General features: G+C 37.7%; 8 protein-coding genes across 8 annotated transcripts; 3 read left to right on the plus strand and 5 right to left on the minus strand.

Annotated features, from left to right (window-relative positions):
* The first annotated feature begins 186 nt into the window (after positions 1-186).
* EV154DRAFT_503844 (uncharacterized protein) lies at positions 187-2,085 on the plus strand. The gene is made up of 6 exons (XM_051600963.1): positions 187-371; positions 444-552; positions 605-762; positions 836-1,097; positions 1,159-1,901; positions 1,955-2,085. Exons 1-6 carry the CDS (start codon positions 219-221, stop codon positions 2,006-2,008), a joined length of 1,479 nt encoding a protein of 492 aa, XP_051459116.1. The 5' UTR covers positions 187-218; the 3' UTR covers positions 2,009-2,085.
* A 380-nt stretch (positions 2,086-2,465) lies between these two features.
* EV154DRAFT_537333 (uncharacterized protein) lies at positions 2,466-3,565 on the minus strand (the record flags this gene model as incomplete). Its single annotated transcript, XM_051604203.1, has 2 exons — positions 2,466-2,668; positions 2,725-3,565. 2 exons carry the CDS (start codon positions 3,563-3,565, stop codon positions 2,466-2,468), a joined length of 1,044 nt encoding a protein of 347 aa, XP_051459117.1.
* Positions 3,566-3,704: 139 nt separating this feature from the next.
* On the plus strand, positions 3,705-7,082 carry EV154DRAFT_503849 (adaptin N terminal region-domain-containing protein). Its single transcript, XM_051600964.1, has 9 exons — positions 3,705-3,752; positions 3,839-4,041; positions 4,095-4,253; positions 4,318-4,763; positions 4,835-5,745; positions 5,821-5,949; positions 6,014-6,433; positions 6,515-6,748; positions 6,801-7,082. The coding sequence occupies exons 1-9, from the start codon at positions 3,722-3,724 to the stop codon at positions 7,031-7,033; spliced, it is 2,766 nt and encodes a 921-aa protein (XP_051459118.1). The 5' UTR covers positions 3,705-3,721; the 3' UTR covers positions 7,034-7,082.
* Positions 7,083-7,794: 712 nt separating this feature from the next.
* Positions 7,795-10,311, minus strand: EV154DRAFT_181786 (uncharacterized protein). Its single transcript, XM_051594246.1, has 4 exons — positions 10,066-10,311; positions 9,882-10,008; positions 9,636-9,818; positions 7,795-9,575 (listed from the first exon to the last, which is right to left on the minus strand). Exons 1-4 carry the CDS (start codon positions 10,231-10,233, stop codon positions 7,816-7,818), a joined length of 2,238 nt encoding a protein of 745 aa, XP_051459119.1. The 5' UTR covers positions 10,234-10,311; the 3' UTR covers positions 7,795-7,815.
* A 147-nt stretch (positions 10,312-10,458) lies between these two features.
* EV154DRAFT_561995 (transmembrane proteins 14C-domain-containing protein) lies at positions 10,459-10,824 on the minus strand (the record flags this gene model as incomplete). Its single annotated transcript, XM_051605708.1, has 2 exons — positions 10,459-10,723; positions 10,778-10,824. The coding sequence occupies 2 exons, from the start codon at positions 10,822-10,824 to the stop codon at positions 10,459-10,461; spliced, it is 312 nt and encodes a 103-aa protein (XP_051459120.1).
* A 398-nt stretch (positions 10,825-11,222) lies between these two features.
* EV154DRAFT_537337 (uncharacterized protein) lies at positions 11,223-13,775 on the minus strand (the record flags this gene model as incomplete). The annotated part of the gene is made up of 4 exons (XM_051604204.1): positions 11,223-11,459; positions 11,514-12,605; positions 12,656-13,552; positions 13,608-13,775. The coding sequence occupies 4 exons, from the start codon at positions 13,773-13,775 to the stop codon at positions 11,223-11,225; spliced, it is 2,394 nt and encodes a 797-aa protein (XP_051459121.1).
* Positions 13,776-15,852: 2,077 nt separating this feature from the next.
* On the plus strand, positions 15,853-16,989 carry EV154DRAFT_503861 (uncharacterized protein). The gene is made up of 5 exons (XM_051600965.1): positions 15,853-15,873; positions 15,940-16,143; positions 16,205-16,278; positions 16,331-16,640; positions 16,712-16,989. The coding sequence occupies exons 2-5, from the start codon at positions 16,126-16,128 to the stop codon at positions 16,964-16,966; spliced, it is 657 nt and encodes a 218-aa protein (XP_051459122.1). The 5' UTR covers positions 15,853-15,873; positions 15,940-16,125; the 3' UTR covers positions 16,967-16,989.
* On the minus strand, positions 16,956-19,325 carry EV154DRAFT_440876 (rab-GTPase-TBC domain-containing protein). The gene is made up of 4 exons (XM_051596940.1): positions 18,587-19,325; positions 18,165-18,526; positions 17,711-18,103; positions 16,956-17,626 (listed from the first exon to the last, which is right to left on the minus strand). The coding sequence occupies exons 1-4, from the start codon at positions 19,242-19,244 to the stop codon at positions 17,096-17,098; spliced, it is 1,944 nt and encodes a 647-aa protein (XP_051459123.1). The 5' UTR covers positions 19,245-19,325; the 3' UTR covers positions 16,956-17,095.
* Positions 19,326-21,526: the final 2,201 nt, after the last annotated feature.

Below are 21,526 nucleotides of genomic sequence, written 5' to 3' on the forward strand. Positions count from 1 at the left end.
AGACTTGGGTAAAGGAAATGTAGGGGTCTTTTTCTTTTTTTATAAAAAAGAGTGGGTGGTACAACTTGTAAACAAATGTGTCATGAGTGTGCACTGTTAGCCGACTACATGCACTCTTTTGAATAGTTACATACACTACATTACGTCGTTTTTCTTGATTTCCTTATTTTTATTTTATTTTTACTCCCTAAATCTCCTCTCTTCTTTATACTTTTTTAATGAGTCAACGTAATTCACTTAAACCAAGCTGCGACTGTGCTATTGACAGAGCACTACACCACGATGAAAACTATATCTTTATCACGGGGGCTCAAAAACAATCAGACTCTCCTTCTGGTAAAAGTTATATTGCCTATCATATCCGTATTGGTGTAAAAAAAAATAAACTTTTTTGTTGTTGTTTATATGTTTTGGAATGCACAAGTCTAACGCTGAATATGTAGGACATTGAAACAAAACGAAGATATAGCGAATTCGAGTCCTTTCGAAAAGCATTGACTTTACTCCATCCTGCCCTCATTGTACCGCCCATACCCGAAAAGCATTCCTTGGGTAATTCTTGTGTAGACATTTCCTTTTTATCAAACTAACATTTCCAGTAAAGTGGACTATGCTGCATTGCAAACAAGAGTCAAGGATGACTTACCCATGGTTGAAAAAAGAAAACGCATGCTTCAAACATTTTTAAATCGAGTTGCCAAGCATCCCGAATTAGGCAAAGATCATGTCTTTCACCGATTCTTGGAAAGTGGCGGCTCTTGGGTAAAAAAAAAAAAAAAAAAAAAAAAAAGATAATTCATAATGAAACGCTCTAAATACTAACAGTCTTACATAGTCGGATGTGCTCCATTCTCCCCCTTTGTCTACCTTACCAAAGAACCCGTTACAGATGGTGCTCAGTAAACAACCCGACCTACAAGCCCACACATTTAACCCGGTTTTATCGAGCAATTTAATTCCTACTCCATCAGCTGCATATCAATTAAAAAATCCGGATCCAAGATTTGAAGAATCTGAGAAATTCACCTTTCGCATTGCTAATTACATGAGTAACAATCTCGATAAAAGTCAGCGCAAAGTCATACGCCGCTTAGGAGGTATTTAATCACTTTCTATTTTATAGTTTGAGAAAATAGGTCCCTGACTTTCATAATGTAGAACTGGCAAACGATTATGCAGAATTAGGCGCCGTCTATAACGGCTTTAGTTTAAACGAGACGGGAAATGTTGCAAATGCCATTGAGAAAGTCGGTCAGGCTGTGGATGCTTCTTACACAGAAACAGGTCACATGGTGACTTCCCTCGAGGGCGAATTTGCTGAGCCAATTCAAGAGCATGCCCAATTTGCTCAAATCATCAAGCAAGTATTGAAATTTCGCCACATGAAGCATGCTCAAGTTGAGCTCATTGAAAACTCTCTCAACCACAAAAAGGATACCTTGGATAACCTTCTCAGAATGGAAAACGAAGCAAAGCGTCTGGAGGAAGCCATGACTAGAGAAAGAACCATTGGAGCAAACGCTGTCAATGTGGATGAGATCAATGGAGAAGAGGAGGAAGAGAATCCATACCGTACTTCCAGTAACAGTAGCAGTAGTACAGTTCGTATCGATCGTCCTGCTAATTGGAGTGGGGGTCCCATGAAGGTCATTAGTGCTGTAGGTCATACCTTGCAGAATATCATTGACGTCAATCCAGAAGCAACCCGTCGTAATCAAATTGGCATGTCTAAGGATGCTATGGGTGTCCTCCAAGAGGCTCTAGATATCACAAAGACCGATTTAACAACCATCTCTACAGAACTCCAATCTGACCTCGACCGTTTCCAGACTGAAAAGATACAAGATATGCGTGATATGCTAATTGCCTATGCCAAAATTCATATTCGTTATTGTCAAAAGGTAATTTGTGTGTGTGTAATAAAAGTATATGTGTGCTCATCTCTTTCTTATAGAATCTTGAATCATGGCAAGAAGCTCGTGCTGAAGTAGAAAAGATACCAATCTAGTTTTTTTTTTTTTTTTGTTCTGTCTAAAAAAAATCATAGCTTTCTCCCTCCCCATCATTCCCATATTCCACCTTCTATAAATAATTTTTCTTTTTTATCTTGCTTTATTTTAAACAGAGTTCCATAATTCTTGGAGATGCTTTTCCAGCGCAAATTCCTTTTCGATCTTATCCACACGTTCAGAACCATAATGAGCAACTAAATCATCCAGGGCATCGTGAACCACGGCTTCGTCTTTTGTCAATAAGATTAAATTATTCAAATTACCCACCTTGTGCTTGTTCCATCGTGTCAGTACTAACATACGATCTTGAGCACAAGAGATCGCACTTTTCCCTCCCCACATTTCATCAAACACATATCCAATCTCTGCCACGTTCAAGGTATCGGTTCTAAATGGAATTGTACGTCGCATCAGTAATAAAATTCCACCCAACAACAAATTTAGTAATCAAACTTACGTGTTACCATAAACAAACTCTTCTTTGGATGCCACATCCTTTTGTAATCGAGCATAGACGCTGTCACGCATCTTGTTGGTGGGCAATTTGTATGCTGAGAATTCCGCTAATTGTGTAACAATGTAAGTAACAAGAGCCATTCCATACATGCTTGCAACAGGACTGAGCACCGGCAATGCTCGCGTTCTAAAATCAGGCACTATACATAATAAGGTTAGGGTTTTAGGTTTTTCTTTTGTCAACCAGTCATTTTACCGTGTTCGCCTACTTGTAATGACTTTTCAGTAGAATAGACAATGGGAATACCACGATCAATACCAAACTTTCTTAATTGTCTACGATACATGCGAGCCAAAGGCTCTGAAAAGGACTCACTGATGTCAGTCATCTGCATCAAAGTAGGATCTGCTTTGGCACCTGCACTCATGGCACTGACAATCTTGATATTATTTTCTTTACAATACTTTGCTAACAAAATCTTGTCCTTGACATTAGACAAGGTATCCACCACATAATCTGGGTTGCCTGCAAGCAAAGTTTGCATATTTTCCATAGTGATACGTGTCTCGATGGGCTCGACTGTGGCGTTGGGTGCTACTTGCGCAATGTAAGTCTTCATGACTGTAGCCTTGGATTTGCCAATATCATTGATTTTAGCCACCGCATGTCTGGATAAGGTCTCTAAACGAATACGTCCAGAATCAACAATACGTACATGCTCAACACCCGATCGAACCAGCATGAGGCATGTCCAAGACCCTATAGCACCAGCACCTAAAATCACAACACGGGCTTGACGAATCTTGTTGACACCATCGATACCGAAAAATGCAATGTTACGTGCCAAAAGTTCAAGCACAAGAGATTCATCCATTTTCTCGGGTACAGGTTCATTTGCTTCTTCATCAATAATGGAAATTAACGTTGGAAGATCAACTGACGTCTTTCTCGAGCTCACCATTCGGGGTCGGGTCAGGCGTTGGTATCCAAGTAAAGCACTGGCAGTTAAGGCTGAGGCTGCAATAGCTGTCAACGTTAATCGTGAAGCTTTAGGGTTTTTCGAGAGGAATTCGGTAACGTTGTGAAGAGCTGACATGTATGCAACGAAAAATAAAAGAAAAACAAAATAAAAAATAAAAAAACCTTTTTGTATTTGGCAGCGGGAGTGACGTGATGTTTAAAACGCCGCGATTTACCTATAAGGATGACAATAAGAAAAAAAAAGCGAAAGCTCATCTTGTCCATTTACACAATGAGTTACAGCAAACGTGACGAAGAAGCCGGTAAAAGCCCATAAGATCTACTTTCTATATTAGTTTATTTCTAAGCTGTGAAAAATAACAAAAAAACAATACAAAAAAAAAAAAAGGCAATGTAGGGTTATTTCGACATGTGGATAAGACTACCGTTTTACAAGAAGCTCGCGTCTTTAATAGCTCACCCATTAATGTTCGAAAATGCAGACTCTTATTAACAAAAATTGTCTACTTGCTTCATACCAGCGAACCTTTTACAGTAAAAGAAGCAACGGACCTCTTTTTCAATGTCATTAAACTTTTTCAATCGAAGGATGTAGGTTTTATCTTTAATCCGTTATTCTTGCTCTAACCAGAAAGTAACACTAGACTTCACTACGTCAAATGATGTACTTGGTGATTAAAGAATTATCAGGCATTGCAGAAGATGTCATCATGGTAACTCAATCACTTATCAAGGACATTCAGTCAAAGCAAGAAACGATTTACAGAGCCAACGCCATCCGTGCCTTATGCTTAATCACTGATGTAACAATACAAACAGGATAAAGGACCCAACACACATGCTAAAAGCAATTCTTTTTTCAAATAGCATTCAATGATTCAAGGTATCGAACGTATTTTAAAAGCAGCCATTGTCGATAAAACACCGTCAGTTTCTTCCGCTGCACTCGTTTCATCCTATCATCTGTGTGATGTCGCCAAAGACATTGTAAAGCGTTGGGCCAACGAAGTTCAAGAAGCGATCCAAACAAAACCAGCCTCCAGTTTTTCAGCTTCGAATTACTTTACAGCGGGACAAAATAGTAATAACCAACAAGTCGTCATTTCTACCAGTAGTATCAATCAATACCACGCCATTAGTTTACTCTATTTGATTAGACAGCATGATCGTATGGCTATTACTAAATTAGTAGCGAATTTCTCGGCTAAATCCGGCGGCGGATTCTTGGGCGGTGGATCTAACACACTTAAGAATCCTTCGGCCATATGTATGTTGATCCGCTTTGCATGTAAAGTCATGCAAGACGACCCTGGGTAAAGTGAAAGAAAGTTTTATTATATATCTGTAATGTTTTAACCTTTTTATTAAAAAAAAATGTAAATAGATCTTCACGTAGAATTTATGAATTATTAGAAGGATTTTTACGACACAAAAGCGACATGGTCAATTTAGAAGCAGCTCGTGCTATTTGTGATATACCCAACATGACACTTAAAGAATTATATCCTGCCGTATCCGTGCTACAACTCTTCCTTTCCTCGCCCAAACCCACTTTACGTTTTGCTGCCATTCGCACCCTCAACCAATTATCGTGTGAAACACCTGCCGCCGTCTCACCTTGCAACCTTGACATTGAAAACTTGATTACTGACCCCAATCGTAGTGTTGCCACATTCGCCATCACCACTTTATTGAAAACCGGTAACGAAGCCTCTGTAGATCGTCTAATGAAACAAATTTCGGGTTTCATGAATGATATCTCGGACGAGTTCAAGGTGATTGTGGTAGACGCTATTCGAGCATTGTGTCTCAAGTTTCCCAACAAACAAGTAGTGATGTTAGCCTTCTTGAGTAACGTGTTGAGAGATGAAGGAGGTTATCCATTCAAGCGGGCAGTAGTTGAGGCCATATTTGATATGGTGCAACACATTCCCGAATGCAAAGAGACAGCCCTCTCCCACCTGTGTGAGTTTATTGAGGATTGTGAGTTCACAAAACTGTCTGTGCGTGTCCTGTACCTCTTGGGTCTGGAGGGACCCAAGACTGCTACACCTACCAAATATATTCGTTATATATATAACCGTGTAATTCTGGAGAATTCCGTCATTCGCGCTGCTGCCGTCAGTGCACTTGCAAAATTTGGTGTATATGGTCATGATGCTGCTGTGAAAAAGTCGGTGCATGTTTTATTAACTCGTTGTCTGGATGATGTGGATGATGAAGTGCGTGATCGTGCTACGCTTTATTTAGCCATGATGAATAACGAGAACCTTGCCAAGAAATACATTGCAGACGGTATTGAAAGATGGGTTATTTTTATCATTCTATCTCTCCCTTCTAACCAATTTCGTTCTTTTTAAATTTGTGTAGATGCTACTTTTGCTCTTTCTACACTGGAGCGTCAATTAGTAGAATATATTCATCAACCCGCTGACAAGGAATTTAATTTAAACTCTGTACCTGTGATTAGTAAATCACAGGAACAGGAAGAACGACGTCGTAAGTATAAGAAGAAATCAGCACATATTTCTAATACTGATAAAAAAAGAATGGCTAAATATAGGCACTCGTGCAAATGATCCATCTACACCATTATTGTCAGTTCCTTCACACACTCCTGCATCAGGACATCCTCATATCTCCAAGATGGATCAGCAGGAAGTGTATGCAGAAAAGCTGTCATCTCATTTCTCTTCATTTGGCCCCCTTTTCAAGAGCTCTAGCCCTATTGCACTGACAGAGAGTGAAACAGAGTATGTGGTGACATGTATTAAACACACCTTTTCCAAGCATCTGGTTTTCCAATTTAATTGTACCAATACGTTAAATGACCAGTTATTAGAAGATGTCCATATGGTTATGCAACCAGAAGAGGACGGTTTTATTCAAGTGGCAGAAGTTGCAGCAGAGAAATTAGAATACGATGTACCGAATATCATTTACGTCGCATTTGAGCAAGAAGATCCTGAAGAGCTTGCCAATGGTAACGTGTATAAAAATGTCACATGTGTACATACATATATATATTCATTTATTTATTTATTGTACTCATAATACTCTCTAGTTACATTCACAAATACCCTCAGATTCTCTGTCAAGGATTGCGATCCCACCACTGGAGAAGCAGATCCTGAAGGATACCAAGATGAATACCAGATTGAGGATATTGAAGTGACTACTAGTGATTACATTCGACCTTGTTACACGTCTCATTTTGAACAGGAATTTGAAGCGATGGTAGAAAATGAGATAGTGGATACCTTTGCTTTAGATAAAGACAAGGCACCAAGTTTAAAAGGTAAAAAGACATCATACAAAAGGTGATGTACATGAATTAATTTGTTTTTTAGCTGCTTGTACATCGATTATTGAATTATTGGGCATGCAAGCTCTGGAAGGTTCAGAGTCTGTTAAAAACAATAATGTCCACACCTTATTATTGTCGGGTACCTTTTTGGATGGTAGTCCAGTTTTAGCTAAATGTAGAATGACATTTAATACCAGTACAGGTGTAGCATTTGAATTAGCTGTTCGAAGTCAGGATGAAAATGTATCGCAAATTGTGCTTTTAGCTATTTCATAAATAAAATTATGACGTTTCTCCCTCTTTTTTCCCAAACACACACAAGGGGTTTTTATACACAAAAATCATTTGATTTTCCCTGATAATCATAAAAAAGGTTTTCCGCTCTTTTTTTTTTTTTTATCTTTTTTCTCTTTTCTTTTTCTCTTTTATAATAATGTCTGTCGCCGCTTTACATACCCCTCATACAAACTCCTTCACTATTGGTGCTTCACATTCGTATTGCTTCTACCAAGAACTGTCAATAAACACTTCGTCATTACGACCTACGAAACAAATTATTCCCTCTATTCCCCGTCAACACTTGTAAGCGTGACTTTTATTATTTGTACATGAATGCATGACCTAACAATAAATTTCTATGTAGCAAAGCGCCAAAGAATTCATCACTGTCACCTATTCGCAAACAGAAAGTAATGCCTAAAAAGGTGGAAGAACCACTTGTGCGTCCTCTCCTCTTTACCACATTTTCTTCACCAGCGGCCTTCAGTTTGAAAAAGAGATCACGCAAAGTAAGCTTTGATGAAAAAGTCGTGGTGGTATGTACCGTATTTGATGAAAGTGATGACGATGATAATGACGATGAAGAGGTAGAAGTACCTGTGATTCGAAGACATTCAACCGGTGAAACTAACCCCAAATCAATACTGATATGGGATGCTAAAACTCAACCTATTTTATCCCAAAAGATCACCAAAACCTTGAAACAGTTTAAGAACAGGCTATTATTTGTCAATTAAGAATAATAGTGTTCACTCTTTAGAATGTAATAAAAAAAAAATTTATTTAAAAATGTCTTCAAAATTTGTGGTCTTCTTAGTTGCAGATTGACCAAAAATATCATCAAATCCATTGGTGTTGCTGGGCAATGGAGCCTTGGAAGTAGAGGGACTGCTAAACAAGGAACTTAATTCGTCCTTCATAGATGCTGTATCAGTATTATTTGTATTATTGGTGGATTCAAACGCGGACAAATCAAAACCATATTTAGAGACGGATTTGGAAGGCTGCGGCGAGGTCTGGGTCGTCTTTTTAGGACTCTTCTTTTCTTCTACCTGAGCTGATGCTGGTGCTGGTGATGCTGATGCTGCAGCTGCAGGGGCAAAGTTTTGTTCCATCGTGTTTAGGTCTGGATACTTGGATTCAATATCACTGATATCCATATGAGAAGAATTGGGTGTTGCCTTCTGTTCGGTTTCCGCTTTAAGTGTATTTATAGTGGGAGAAGGTGCACTTGTGCTGCTCTTATTAAAGCCAGCAAAGGGATCAAATGCTTTTTGTCCAGTGCTGTGACTTGACACTGGTGAATCATTAACCTTGGCAAATAAAGAGGGGCTTTCATTGACCTTGGCAAACAATGATGGACTCTGCCCGTTAACTTTAGCAAACAATCCACCCCCAACAGCAGGTGAAGGGGCGTTGGATAATGAAAATACATTATCCTTTTCCTTCTCCTTTTTCAATTCTTCAATTTCAGTCTTGACCTTAATCGTTTCCTCCTTGGCATTCTCTGCTCGAGTAGAGAAATGTTTAGTCTCTTGTCGATACATTTGTAATTCCTGCACAAGTTCTTCTTTTCGTTTCTTTTCCGCTGCTAATAGTTTTTCGGCTTCTTCTGCTTGTGTCTTCATTTTATTTAGCGTTTCTTTCTGTGTTTCAATCTGTTTTAATAGTTCCTGTACCGCTTGTGATTCTTGGTTGAATTGTTGATGTGCAGTTTGTGCACGGTTGGTTTCAGTAGAAACAGAGGATTGTAACATGGTGGATTGTGATCTTGCTAGGTCTACCTTGTTCTGCCCATATTGTTGTTGTTGTTGCTGCTGAGGAGGAGGAGGTGCAGGGCCAGAAAAGTCGGATAAACCCAACAAGTCTACATTATGCTGTTGTTGGGGAGCATATTGCTGCTGCTGTTGCTGCTGTTGCGAGGGACCAGTAGAAAATGGGTGTTGCTGTGGTGGTTGAATGTTGAATGTAGGCAAGGTATTAGGGAGATCACCACCTTTCACACGTCCGTTGATCATATGCATGGCAATCGCAAATTCCTGTTCTGATAACATACCAGAGGAATCTGTATCAGCCAAATCCCAAATTTTGGCGAGATCAGACTCTGGTAATTTCGAATGTCTGAAGAATACCACTGCATCGGCACCCGATACATAACCCGATTGGTCGGTATCTAATTGCTTGAAAAAAGTTTGGTATTTTTGATACTCGTCAGGCGAGATGGTGACGACTGGAAGAGGTCTGTTTTGAAATACAGGAGATCGTTTGGGGATAGGAGGTGGGCTATTGACATGTAAAGTAGTGTTTCGAACCAATGGTGAGGCACTTGGTCTACCTGTTGCAGATGCATATATATTGGCTGGTAAAGTAGGAGGAAATTGGTTCAATCCCTTCATTGCACGTTCTATATAAAACATGGCAATGATAAATTCTGTTTGATTCAATGACCCTGATTTACGAGTATCCGCTAAATTCCAAATCGTCTGTAATGTTTGAGGAGGCAAATTGGACTGCACAAACGCTGCTCTTGCTCTATCACCTATGATTGTTTATCTCTTTAAAATTACATCTTTCCTTTTACATCATCTATTCACTTTACCACTTAGAATATTATTCTCTGGTCCAAATGAGTTAAATAACCCAATATATTTCTGTCTGTCCTCTGGGCTTATAACATCCATCGATTGTTGTTGCTGTTGCTGTTGCCGTTGTTGATGTGGTGGGGGTGGCATCGGTCTATTGTTGTTGACTGCACCTGTCCCATTGAACTCGGGCAAAGGCACTACCCATCGCACAAATTTTAATACCGAAAGCATGTACATCTTACATCATTCTTCTTTTTTACCTTTGGTTGCTAGGATAGGGTCACCTGTCATCACACCATGCTGAGCACAGGCAATGAGTTTTAATATGGTACAAAATTCTTGTTCGGTCAAAAACCCTTTATTCTCATTATCAGAAGCATTCCAAAACTATTTAAAAAGTATATAAGAAATAGGGAAAAGTAAGACATAACTAGGGTTCTTTACCTGAGTGAGAATGTTTTGTGGAATGTCTGACTTCTTTAAAAAGTCCATGGCTTCGTCATGTAAAACAATGCCTTTATTATCTGCATCTACTTTCTTGAAGAGATCTAAAAACGTATTCTTTTCAATCACACTTAATTGTGATTCCCAATTGGCTACAGTAGTCTTCATTAGCTAGTATTTTTTTATATATACGTTTGAGCTTTCACTCACCATTCGACATGTTGTTAGTAGAAAAAAGATGAAAAAGAAATAAAATAAAAAACTAAAAAATGCAATAAAACACGTTTATGTGAAAAATTACATCACGACTGAGAAACAAATTATGTAAAAATAATGCTGGGTTTTTACTGCTCTTTCGCGATAAACAGTGCGTATTTTCATTTTATTTATTTTTTAGGCGTAATCAATCACCTTCTTTACATAGTAGGTACCAGCAGCAAGAGAAATGACAGATAATGCAATAGGCACAGGCTTTCTGGTCTTGATGGCACGAGGAATCATGGCACCACCCAACAAGGTGGTAGCAGCGATGGCTGTCTCATGACCATAATCCTTGTTTTGTTGAATTAAATAACCGGCAGCTCCGTAAAGGGCTCCAACACCAAGTCCAGCTACTAAAGAAGGAAGCGAACGTGTCTTTGCAAAACCAACAACACCGCTATTATATTATAAGTCTCTTGTTTTTCATTCAGGCTGATATTTTTTCTTTTACCCAACGGCACATAAGCCAGCTAAAGTATAGGTAGGATGATGGGACATTTTTTTCAAGAATAAAAAGAAAGAGAAAATAAAGGTTTTTACCATCCCCCCCTTCAGTTTATAAAGCAGCCCCTCCTCGTAGATTAAAATCGGCCAACCAAAATATTCCATTTTCATTATAAATCGCGGAAAAATATTGCCCGTGTGTCTAAAGTTTAATATGCATTCGCGACCCTTATTAATTCAAAAGTATAAACCTATTAGATTGAATGTAACCAGTAGTTTATTAGCTGCAATTTTTCTTTTCTCATCCAAAAATATAATTAAGTATTTCGGTTTTCGGTTTAGCAGGAGCTGCATTTTTACCCCTTCGTTCTCAAGTTTGGTGGAAAAGAATGAACCTGAAGATCCCAATCACCGCATCGTGTAAATTTTCAAATTTTGGCGGGGATAGATTTCTACATTGATAATTCCCAGGCTTTACTTTCTTGATAATGAAACTTGATGCAGTCCTTAAGTAATGTAGCACTTTTCAATCTCTTTTGGACATCTGGTTCAACAGCTATGGGTTCTCCGTGATGGTCGCGGTATACAAATGGTAAACGTAAAACATAAACGCCATTTGGGCCAAATGACAAGCTTTCTGTGATGCCTAAATCCAGTATGGATGGCTCTTCAGATCCAGGAACATTTATCTAGATAATTTGATTTAATTTTGCCTCGCTATTAAACCAACTTTTATAATTTACCTTAATCTTAGGTTCAATCGATATGGTCAAAGCTTCTTCCGGGGTAACAATGTATAATCGCTGTAACTGTGCTGTTACCTCTACGCTGTTTGTGCTACTAGTGTTATTGGCATATGTACAAGGACACACCACAAAAATTGGCAAATCTTGGTGTACAAAGTAATTACCATGCTCCTTGGGATGGCCTACATGGCCCAACTTGCAAACTCTACCTTCACCACAACTCAAGAATCGATGTCCATGAGGGCATTCATATTCGGCTCCTACATACCCTCGAATGAGACCTTGGATGCGGTCACGCACACGATGATTACGTCTACGGCGTGTATCAAATAATTGTCTGTTGTTGACATTATTCGTGGTGGGCGTTGTAACAACATTGGACACTTTAGTAGAAGGTATAGAAACAGTAGGTAGTTGTGGAGTAGATCCAAGAGCTGGGAACGCTTCCAGTGAAGCCACGACAACAGTAGGCGTATTGTTGCCGTTGGGTTTTGATACAGTCGTATTCTTTCCTAAAACAGGCCATTCAGATGTATCATGATTGACTCTATTGACAGAAGATGAACGTAAAAACGTGTTTTTAATGGCACCTTCGTTCGATGCTTTTGTGTTCATACTCGCACTGTTGTCAATAGAGACAGCATTGTTAATCACTTCCTGCTGACGTAGCTTCAACTCGGTTACTGTTGTGATTGACCAAGGTATAAGGAAATTTGTATTGTTCATAAAACCCTCAACTTTATCCAAACCGACATTGTTTTTGTAAATACTGGAAGGTCCCAAATAAATCAAGGCGGAATCGTTCGGTGGAATTTCATCATATCTTAAAACCAGATGCTGAGATCCGCCAAAAGTTGATTTTTGAATATCCAATGCGGCTCTGTCAGTACCTAAACAGCAATTAAACTTGTTGTAAAATTTGATGTTGGCCTCTTCAATGTCGAATGGATCATCACGGATTTTTTGGGTTCGACCACAGTCGCATGCATGAAAGAAATTAAATCCGCTATTGTGCTTTGTATTGTCAACAGCAATCGATCTGTCGTCCCTTGATGTTTTTTGTGGGGGTGATTCCTTCTCATGTCCAATCTGCATAATTAAATTAAATACAATGAAGATCTATCGTTTTTACATGTTACCTTCAAACGACATGCTTTTCCTGTTAAGCTAACTTGCTCACAACTCTGTCTACCTTGTTTCCAAATTAAATCACATTCACGTTCCAGTCGTACAGCATATTCTTCCATACAAGGCCCTCGAGCAAGCGACCGATACATTCTCATAACATTGTTACGCTTCCAAGTGTGATACTGTTCTGTATAAAAGGGGGGAGAATCTTGAAGATATGCCTCTTTACATTTATCCATCAGATTCATTGAATGACTCTTCGAAAAAACCTTTTCGATTTCAATATTATCCTTGATCTTTTTCCTTAAAATCACTTCAATTTGTTGAATCATTCCTCTTGTACTGGGATGGCTTGTCGTAATTACTTTTTTAAAATCTATACCACCTTCTGTAATTGGCTGGTTAAATATAAAAGAGAGTAATGGAACAACTGCCGAGATAAATTGTATCGCATTGGGTAATGGTGACGGTTTAGGAGGTTCGTTTCCCTTCCGATTATTAAAGTTGTTATTATGCAAGGGATGTCGAGTCAAAGCTGTCTTTGTCCAGATCGTCACAAAATTTCTCAACAATTTATCACTATATTCATTGTACAATGATGTCGATGGATTCTCTGTTGCACTTAGACTACTGAGGTAAGATGAAATGGATGGAGGTGGGTCAAACGAAAACGGTGATTTTGTCTTTTCTTCAATGAATTCCTTAGGTGGAGCTGGTACAATATGGATTATAGGTTGTGAACTGGATGGCAGTAAAAATAACCATTTAACTTCCACGGGCAAGTTGGGTGTATTTCCCTCGGGTTTAACGGGTATCAGGTGTAAAGCACGAAAGATATTCTTGGTTTTCACTTGTAATACGTCTTGCATCCTTTTTATCGCTGCTGGAATAATTGTCGGAAAGTGTATCTAAGATAAACAGTAAGAAGTCTGTTCAGTTCTATATGTTTAGATCGCAAATTACATTAGCCGCTACGAAAACTAGCATAGGAACACCTTTAGCGGGACCCCACCAGCCCAATAAACTTGGATTCATGCGTTCCAGTTCCTTTTTTTCGAAAAGTGCATTTGGTACGGCAATATCCCAATGCTTCCAACAAGATGATTGATATTGAGCTAAATGACTGTACATATTGGCTTTGATTTGATTGAGAGCAACTAATGTCGAGATAAAATCGGATGGTAAGATAGATGGTGGCAATATAGGCTGCATTTTTTTTTCGAATAGTTAGATATGCTTATGGTTTCGCTTCATTGAACACCTAATACTTTACAATAACGAGATGTGAAATGGTCAACATGAATAATAGACCACGCATACATGAAGATTGATGCTTCATCATACTGGCTGAAAGGGACTAGATAATACAGGGATTAATCGTAAGCTTCGTAGGGTTATCGTGTAATCGTTATATACCTGTTCTTCCTTAAGGCTAGCAATGTCAATTTTTGAGTTCATAAAAAGATACACAGTTAAAGCACTATGATCTACATATAACTGGAGTCCTTCTGCAAGCTAATGTTATAGGAAATCAACATAAAGAAAAACGCGTAACTCTATGTATTAAGCCATTACATACCTCCAGAGTATTTTTGAGCAACGTCTAATAATAATGATCAAGATTGGAATAAGAAATTACTTGTCCTCTCGCACATAATGTTTTCAAAAGCTTACCTCATTTCTTGGGGTGAAAGCTTTAGTTCCAACGATGCGATTGGCGAGAATCACGGCTGTATTTGATGAAACCAGAGTTCTTTTCTCTTCGGATACACCATAAAGAGAAACAATCGTTAAGCCTGAATCCTTCAATGGTAAAAGACCTGATTCATCCAATAGTTTTTTGATCTCATCCATTCAAACACTCAGCTATTAGATATTAGGGAAGGAAAAAGTCAATAAAACGGTGTTTTAAAAAATGGGAATTTTAAAGCGTTCTTCCCTTCTGATACCAGATATTTCATTTGGGATAGGTTCAGTAACCATGGAGACCATTTTAATCATGTTCGCTACCTTGTATTGTCATCAGGGTCTAATATATAGCGCTACTTTTTTCGCTTAGTTTCTCGTTTTCTTGCCGACTGAACATATATGAAACCTTATGACAGGAGTTAAGAGGCCTTTACAATGAGATCTGATGTAATCTGTAAGTTTGAACTTTCACTGTGTTTTCAATCTCCCACGTAACACTGGATAATATCTTGCTCTTGATAATACGCACCATGGCTGCATAGAGCAACTTTTTTTTTTACAAAGGAGCAATTGGCATTCATATAAAGCTTATACAAGATAACGAACATTACGTTCTTATTAGAAATATCTGTCAAGTCTTTGAAAACAAATCAACTACCACGTGTAGTAAGTAAGTACTGAAAATTAGCCAAAAGGTTTTCAAAATGCAGCATCTGGATTCTCCTACATAAGTTCTGTGTGGTTATTCCCTAACCCAATAAAGCCTTTTTACTGCGAAAAATACGGTATTTAGATATGGGTAAAAGATAGATTACATGTGCAAGTAAAAAACCTGACGGATCAGATAGGTCATTGGGATCAGATTAATGTGTGTAAACCAAACAAACTGTTAGAGAAACACTAATAACAACTTGTTTACAAGGAAAGGAGAAGCTATATAGCGGATTTAAAAAGTGTTACAAATAATGAAAACTAGGTTGATCTAAAATCAAAGCCTCGAAAAAAAGCTGTATAATGTAACAATATTTACTTATTAAACTGGTACCATCAACTTACAAACCCCTTGAATGGAATGCTCAAATTTTTTACATGCAGGTACGGAAAAATACAACATCGCGAAATTGACCAAAAGAATCCTACGTTTGTCATAAAATACATAATCTAGATGCTTAGAAAAGACGTCATATGATGTCACTAAAACCCATAACCCCAAACAAATATATTTACTAGTACACTATATCTTCAGACTTATAAAGCCTTTCTTTTTTACGGGACACCTGTTCTGAATTCACAATAAAGATCCTGTGTGGGTTTTTGATTGCTGAATTGCATGAAAAATTAAAAGTCCAGAAAAAACTAATCACCGCTTTGAGTCCTTTCGACAACCGCCCTGCTTTTTATAAACCACTTTTTCATTTTATTTCTCCTTTTTCCTTTCTTCTCATACATAATGGAGACAAGTTTAAACAAGAATGCTCATGAGATACTCATTTCAGTGTTGGGAAATGTTGTAGACACGGAACCCAGACAATGTATACCACCTGACGACAAAACAACCATGTTCATTAGTATATTCTTGTGTTTCGGTTTAGTTATTTCCTACTTGCCACAGGTACAGTACAAATAAGATATTAATAAAAAAACACATGTAAATTTATATATGTTTTGTTAGCATTATAGAATTATTGCCAATAAAACAAGCGAAGGATTTAGTGCCTGGTTTTTGTTGCTCGGAGTTGTTTCGGGTACGTCTAGTTTTTTAAACATTATACTATTACAATGGGATGCTGTCATGTGTTGCAAATCGCTTGTAAGTGCTTATAAAAATACAAAGAGAAGAATACCAAAGTCTTATGGAACTTTTGTTATAGACAACAGGTGCTTGTATCGAGGGATTGATGGGTATCGTTCAAATCGGACTTCAATGGGCCTGCTTTTGTTTAGTGTAAAGAACAAACTTTAAATATATTATGCATAATATTAACACATATACACAGTTTCACTCTATTTTTACTTTACTTTCCTGAAAGCAAAAAGCGTGAAATTCATTCACCTACTTTGGTGGTAGACTTACCAAGCAAGTTAGAAACCCCTATTACCAACGAATGGCGAGTTTCTTTGATTGTTGCTGCTACGTGCATAGGTCATCTTGCTATTTCATTCTTTATCTCCGTGATACTTTTAGTGTTTGTGGGAGGACCTGAGCACTGGCAAACAAACTATTGGGCTGCCTTTTTAGGAGTTTTGAGTATGGTCCTTGCTTCACTCCAATATTTGCCTCAAATTTACAAGACATGGAAAAGCAAGGTAAAATAATAAACCAAAAAAAAAAATGGTATGGGGAAGAGCACGAGCTGACAAAATAAAATACGAAACAGACTGTAGGAGCTTTAAGTATACCTATGATGATGTTACAAACTCCCGGTACGGTACTATTCGTGTACTCTTTGGTTGTACGCCCCGGAACCAACTGGACCGCATGGCTCACTTATATGGTTACCGGCATCTTACAAGGCACCCTCTTAACTTTGTGTATCACTTGGCACTTTAGAAATAAGCGACTTGGTATCCGAGATCTTGACACTCCTGCCACAGATGTAGATGCTACGGAAACAACTCGTCTTTTACAATAAAAAACCATTTTTATTTTACTGTATGTTTATATGACTTGGGGGTATCTTTTTCTTCTTTTTTTTTTAAAACACTATCTTCAAAGGCTAATATCCAACGACTTTAGCTTGACGTTATTGACTTTTTTTTTTTTAGCCCATTAAACGTTTAAGGTCAGTTAGTCTTTGACGTAACCCTTCTCTTTCGTTTTCACTTTCAGCGTACTTGATTTTTATCTCGATAATCATGTTTTCCATATAAGCCAGCTGATCTTCAAGAGCAGAATTTCTTTCAACGAGTGCAGCATTTTTAGTGTATAAAATTTCCATTTCTTCCTTTACTCTAGTTTCAACCTCTCCGGGTAAGGTCTCTAAAGCCTTTTTCAAGTCGTTGGATTGTTGATGCAGAGCTTCGTTTTCATCATGTATACGTGCAATATCCATTTTGGCTGTGATCAGCTCTGTAGCTACTTGTGTATGCTCCTTGTTAAGTTCACTATAGTTAGAATCCATTTGTTTTATAGAATCAGCCAGTGCCTTGTTTTGTCGTTTCAGTGCCTCAATAGCTTCTGCTTCATTATTAGCACGTGCTGATTCGACAAGGAAGTCCTTGGCTAATCGATCCAACCGCTTGGATACGATATGTATTTGAAAAGCATCTTTGACAAGTTGATTAGAGTTACTCTGCGAAAAAAAGAAAGGGAAACAATTATGCGTGTTTAGTCTAAATGTAGCCTAAATGTAGCCCAAATAAAAGGGAGAACGTACCTTGTAAACATCGAGTAAATCGTTTTTAAGATAGCTAACCAAATCGTCGAATTCAAGACTAAGGATAGTTGCCTGATTTCGATCTAATAGAGCCAAGGAAAAACGAAGCAATGTTTCGATTCCTTCAGCAAATATCATGTCATAAATGCGAAAGACGGTATCTAGGGGGAATCGATAAGCAAATAAGGTACTGAACCATTGGTATGCATACATGTTGGATCGAACACCATGTGCTTCAAAATGTCTTTGAATATGAGGTAAATTATCCGCCACCAAACCTTCCAATTGGTATAAGCGCTGAGAAATTAAGTCTGATTGAGGTAAAAAGTGTCCTCTGAGATTGTACTTGTTCATTAATTGTACAAGCACACAAAATGCTTCTTCTTCAGGCATCTGTTTGTTTTTTGTTTTTTAGTAAGCGAAATGTAAATAAAATAACAAAGGGGGAACTTACGTTCAAAAGTAAAGGACCTGTGATATGCAACAAACTTTGACTATAGCCTACTTCAGTATCGTACAGCGAATAAGCTTTTACGACGTTAAACAAGGCTTCTTGACCATCCTGAAGCTGAAAATATTCATGGGAAATGAAGGAAGCTCTTGGTAAATCGCGTGCAATTGCCTTTTCATAGACGGATTCTTCTTTTAGTAATTGCATGTATTGTTCTTCGAGTTTCACATTTTTGCTCTTTCCAAATAATTGCCAAATCATACCACGAAGTGAAGGTGGGATTCCTCTTTGAATATGGTACGACAATATTTTAGGTTCTGACTTTGCGACCCCATTAAAGTCCGAAATTACTTTTGACCAAAATTCTAAGAATGAAAAAGGGTTAAAATAAATTAGATTTTTTAAAAAAAAAGCATTTCTTTTACCCCAATCAATGTCCTCTTCTTCTCCTTTACACACTGCTTCGTTATAAACCCTTTCAAACGAAGTTCTAATTTCTTGTGGTGGTCCTGTATCTTCCTTTGGAGTGACAGAGGCATCTTTAGAACCTAATCGAGCTAGTAATAAATCATAGTTGGAAGCACTTGAAACAAATGAATGAATGGAGGACATGGTAGAACGATGACTTTCATGTCTTTTATGCTTTCTCACACTAGTATCATCATCCTCATAATGAGACTGATCTGAGTCTGAATCCTCTTGATCACCTATCAACGAAGTAGATTGTTGTAACTCTTGAATATGATCTCCAATGTCTGCTGTCGCACTGTCTAAATTTACTCGAGGGTTTTGTGTTACAGTTAAAGCACGACGTCGTCTCCCTTGACTGATACCAGTCTCGATCACATCCTTTTCGATTTCATTAGTAGCAATCGTGTCGATGGAATCATGACTACTTTCTGCATCGTCAGAATAATTATCTGCAAGCGAAGAAGAACTCTGTGAACGCACTGTGATAGCTGATCCATGTGTTATAACTGTATCCTTATCCATAATAAAACTATCGCTATTCTTGCTCTCACTCTTTACTACTACTGCTTCTGGTGTATCAATAATGACACTATTATTATCTTCGGTCATCATTCTTTCTAAAATAAAGGAGAGAAGAAAGAGAGAAAATAAAAAAAAGGAAAAAGAAAAAGAAAAAAAAAAGGGAGAGCTGGGTTTTTTTTAACGCACCTCCAAACTTTGGATTAATCCTTAAAGAAATGTTCAAACTTGTGTAACTGCTTTTTTATTCTGCTTTTTTTACTTTAAATTTCTCCATTATTTTAAACCTGTCCAAGAGTCACTAAAAGCTGTGACAGGACAATCAACATCTTGGTGATCCTTTGTATGCAAAACAAAAACAAAAAAAAAAGTGGTTAAAACCTTTTTCGTACCCATCTGCGTACAGGGCCAGGCCGCTCCCACACAGTTTCAATCAATTGCGGGTTCCTAATTTTAATTTGCGCACTCTGACTTTTATTACTTCGCCATTGTTATTTAGAGTCAAGTACCTCCACTACACACAATTGTGTACAATGTAACTTTTGGAAAAGACGACATTTCAAATAGACTCTAATCACAAGCAATCTTTGGTTTCTTAAGTTGTTAAGAGTAAAAAGACCTAGTTCACAAGTGTTTGTGGTTATTAAGTTGGCCATGAAACCATTACCAGCCTATTCATAAACCGTTAAGCAGTATATTCCATACACCAGGCTAAGCCGAATGATTTCCTTGTGCAAAGGTATCTCTCTTAATACTACTACTGACTGTATTCATATGTATCTGGCTACACAACAAAAACGTCAACATACAAGAGGCTTAATTTTGATTATTGTATTTCATCACCTGTTTGGCAGTATTTTTATCGTTTTGCATGTTCTATCATTAAGCACCATCATAACTACCGTCTCCCATGTACCAATCTTGGATAAAGAATTGATACTTAATCTTCAGTCTTGATATTCGTGTATTCTTTTGGAAATCCTGCTAAAAAAAATTTGTCTTACAAAAGACATTTGCTTTTGAAACTAAATGACGAGGTCTCTTGTTATGGCTTCTACTATTCAGACGATTTAACAAGTTTCTATAAAAATGATTTGTATCCGAATCGGTCTAATTTGAAAAAGATGAATAATTCAAAATATCCCTTTCGTGATACAAAGCTTGGTATAGCCACTTCTTGTAATATAACATTGCCAAATCAAAAAAGAATACAAGTCAGTAATCTGTTCTATGAACATTTTAACACGTGCAAGTTAGTTCAAATGAGGTCATTGTAGGGCTTATTTTTGTGTTTCCTCAAAACAATAGTTAATGTTACAGGTAAACACCTACGCTTTCGACAAAGCAGTAGGATCAAAAATTATGATACCCTTTGCATTTTATACAGCTCACTTGCTATCCATACAGCTTATACGCTGTATCGTATTGTGAGATACGATCGGTACTGCAGGAAGAGACGTATTTTTAACTGAATGAGCCTAATTTACGCTTAACAAGCGACTGGGGGCATGTGCTGATAAGGGAATCTAATTACCTCTCTTAATTTAAAATATTAAAAAATGATTACCCCAAGTCCAATCAAGTGGTCTTTTATAGGATTCATGTTGCGTGCTGCTTGAAAACCGTGCAAATAGGATTCTTGATCATATAAGTTTTTTGTAACAATATTCTTCTTTCCACTGTTGCTGTATGTTGGGAATATCCAAGTTACAAAATTTTGACCTCTTCTCAGATCCAACTACTGTTTTCGATCGTTTGCACATCATTATGTAGCCAACTTCCTCTTGGGTAAACTTACTTTCTTTGAAACTCAATTCGAAGCTATCGGGCTAAAAATCAGGTAGCTGATAATGATAATCTTTGATATTGACTCTCCAAAAGCATAACAACTATATTTCAAGTACTGCTGTGTTCGTTTAGAGGGTATTTTTACCAAAAATATAAGCGTTTGAAGCATTATTTAGCTCCATTTGTTTAAAAGCAGCAATTTAAATGATTCATAACTTAGTTTGAAGACTTGGAGTGCAATACACCAGTGAGTCCTCCGCATTATAAAATTTCTGATTTATTCTTAAATTACTTTCAACAGGAAGTGCAAGCACTGGTTTAAATATTAGTCAACTCAAACTTTCAGCGCCGGTGTTTTACACACAATAATATATCATTCTCGTTGTTAAATCAGAGATTTCGGCTTACCCGATTACTTGTACAACTGATGGTGCTGCTACTTTGAGGATCACAGATTTCCTATTGTCCCAGCACGGAACTATCGTGGTCGAGATGTTTTAACAGATCTCTCATGAGCATTTTGATTGTACTACATTTGTATATCTTAATTAGTAGGAGATCAAGCTATCATATCCCATTGATTGATC

The sequence above is a fragment of the Mucor mucedo genome, assembly GCF_025094135.1.
Source record: "Mucor mucedo strain NRRL 3635 chromosome Unknown EV154scaffold_31, whole genome shotgun sequence".
Taxonomy (NCBI): domain Eukaryota; kingdom Fungi; phylum Mucoromycota; class Mucoromycetes; order Mucorales; family Mucoraceae; genus Mucor; species Mucor mucedo.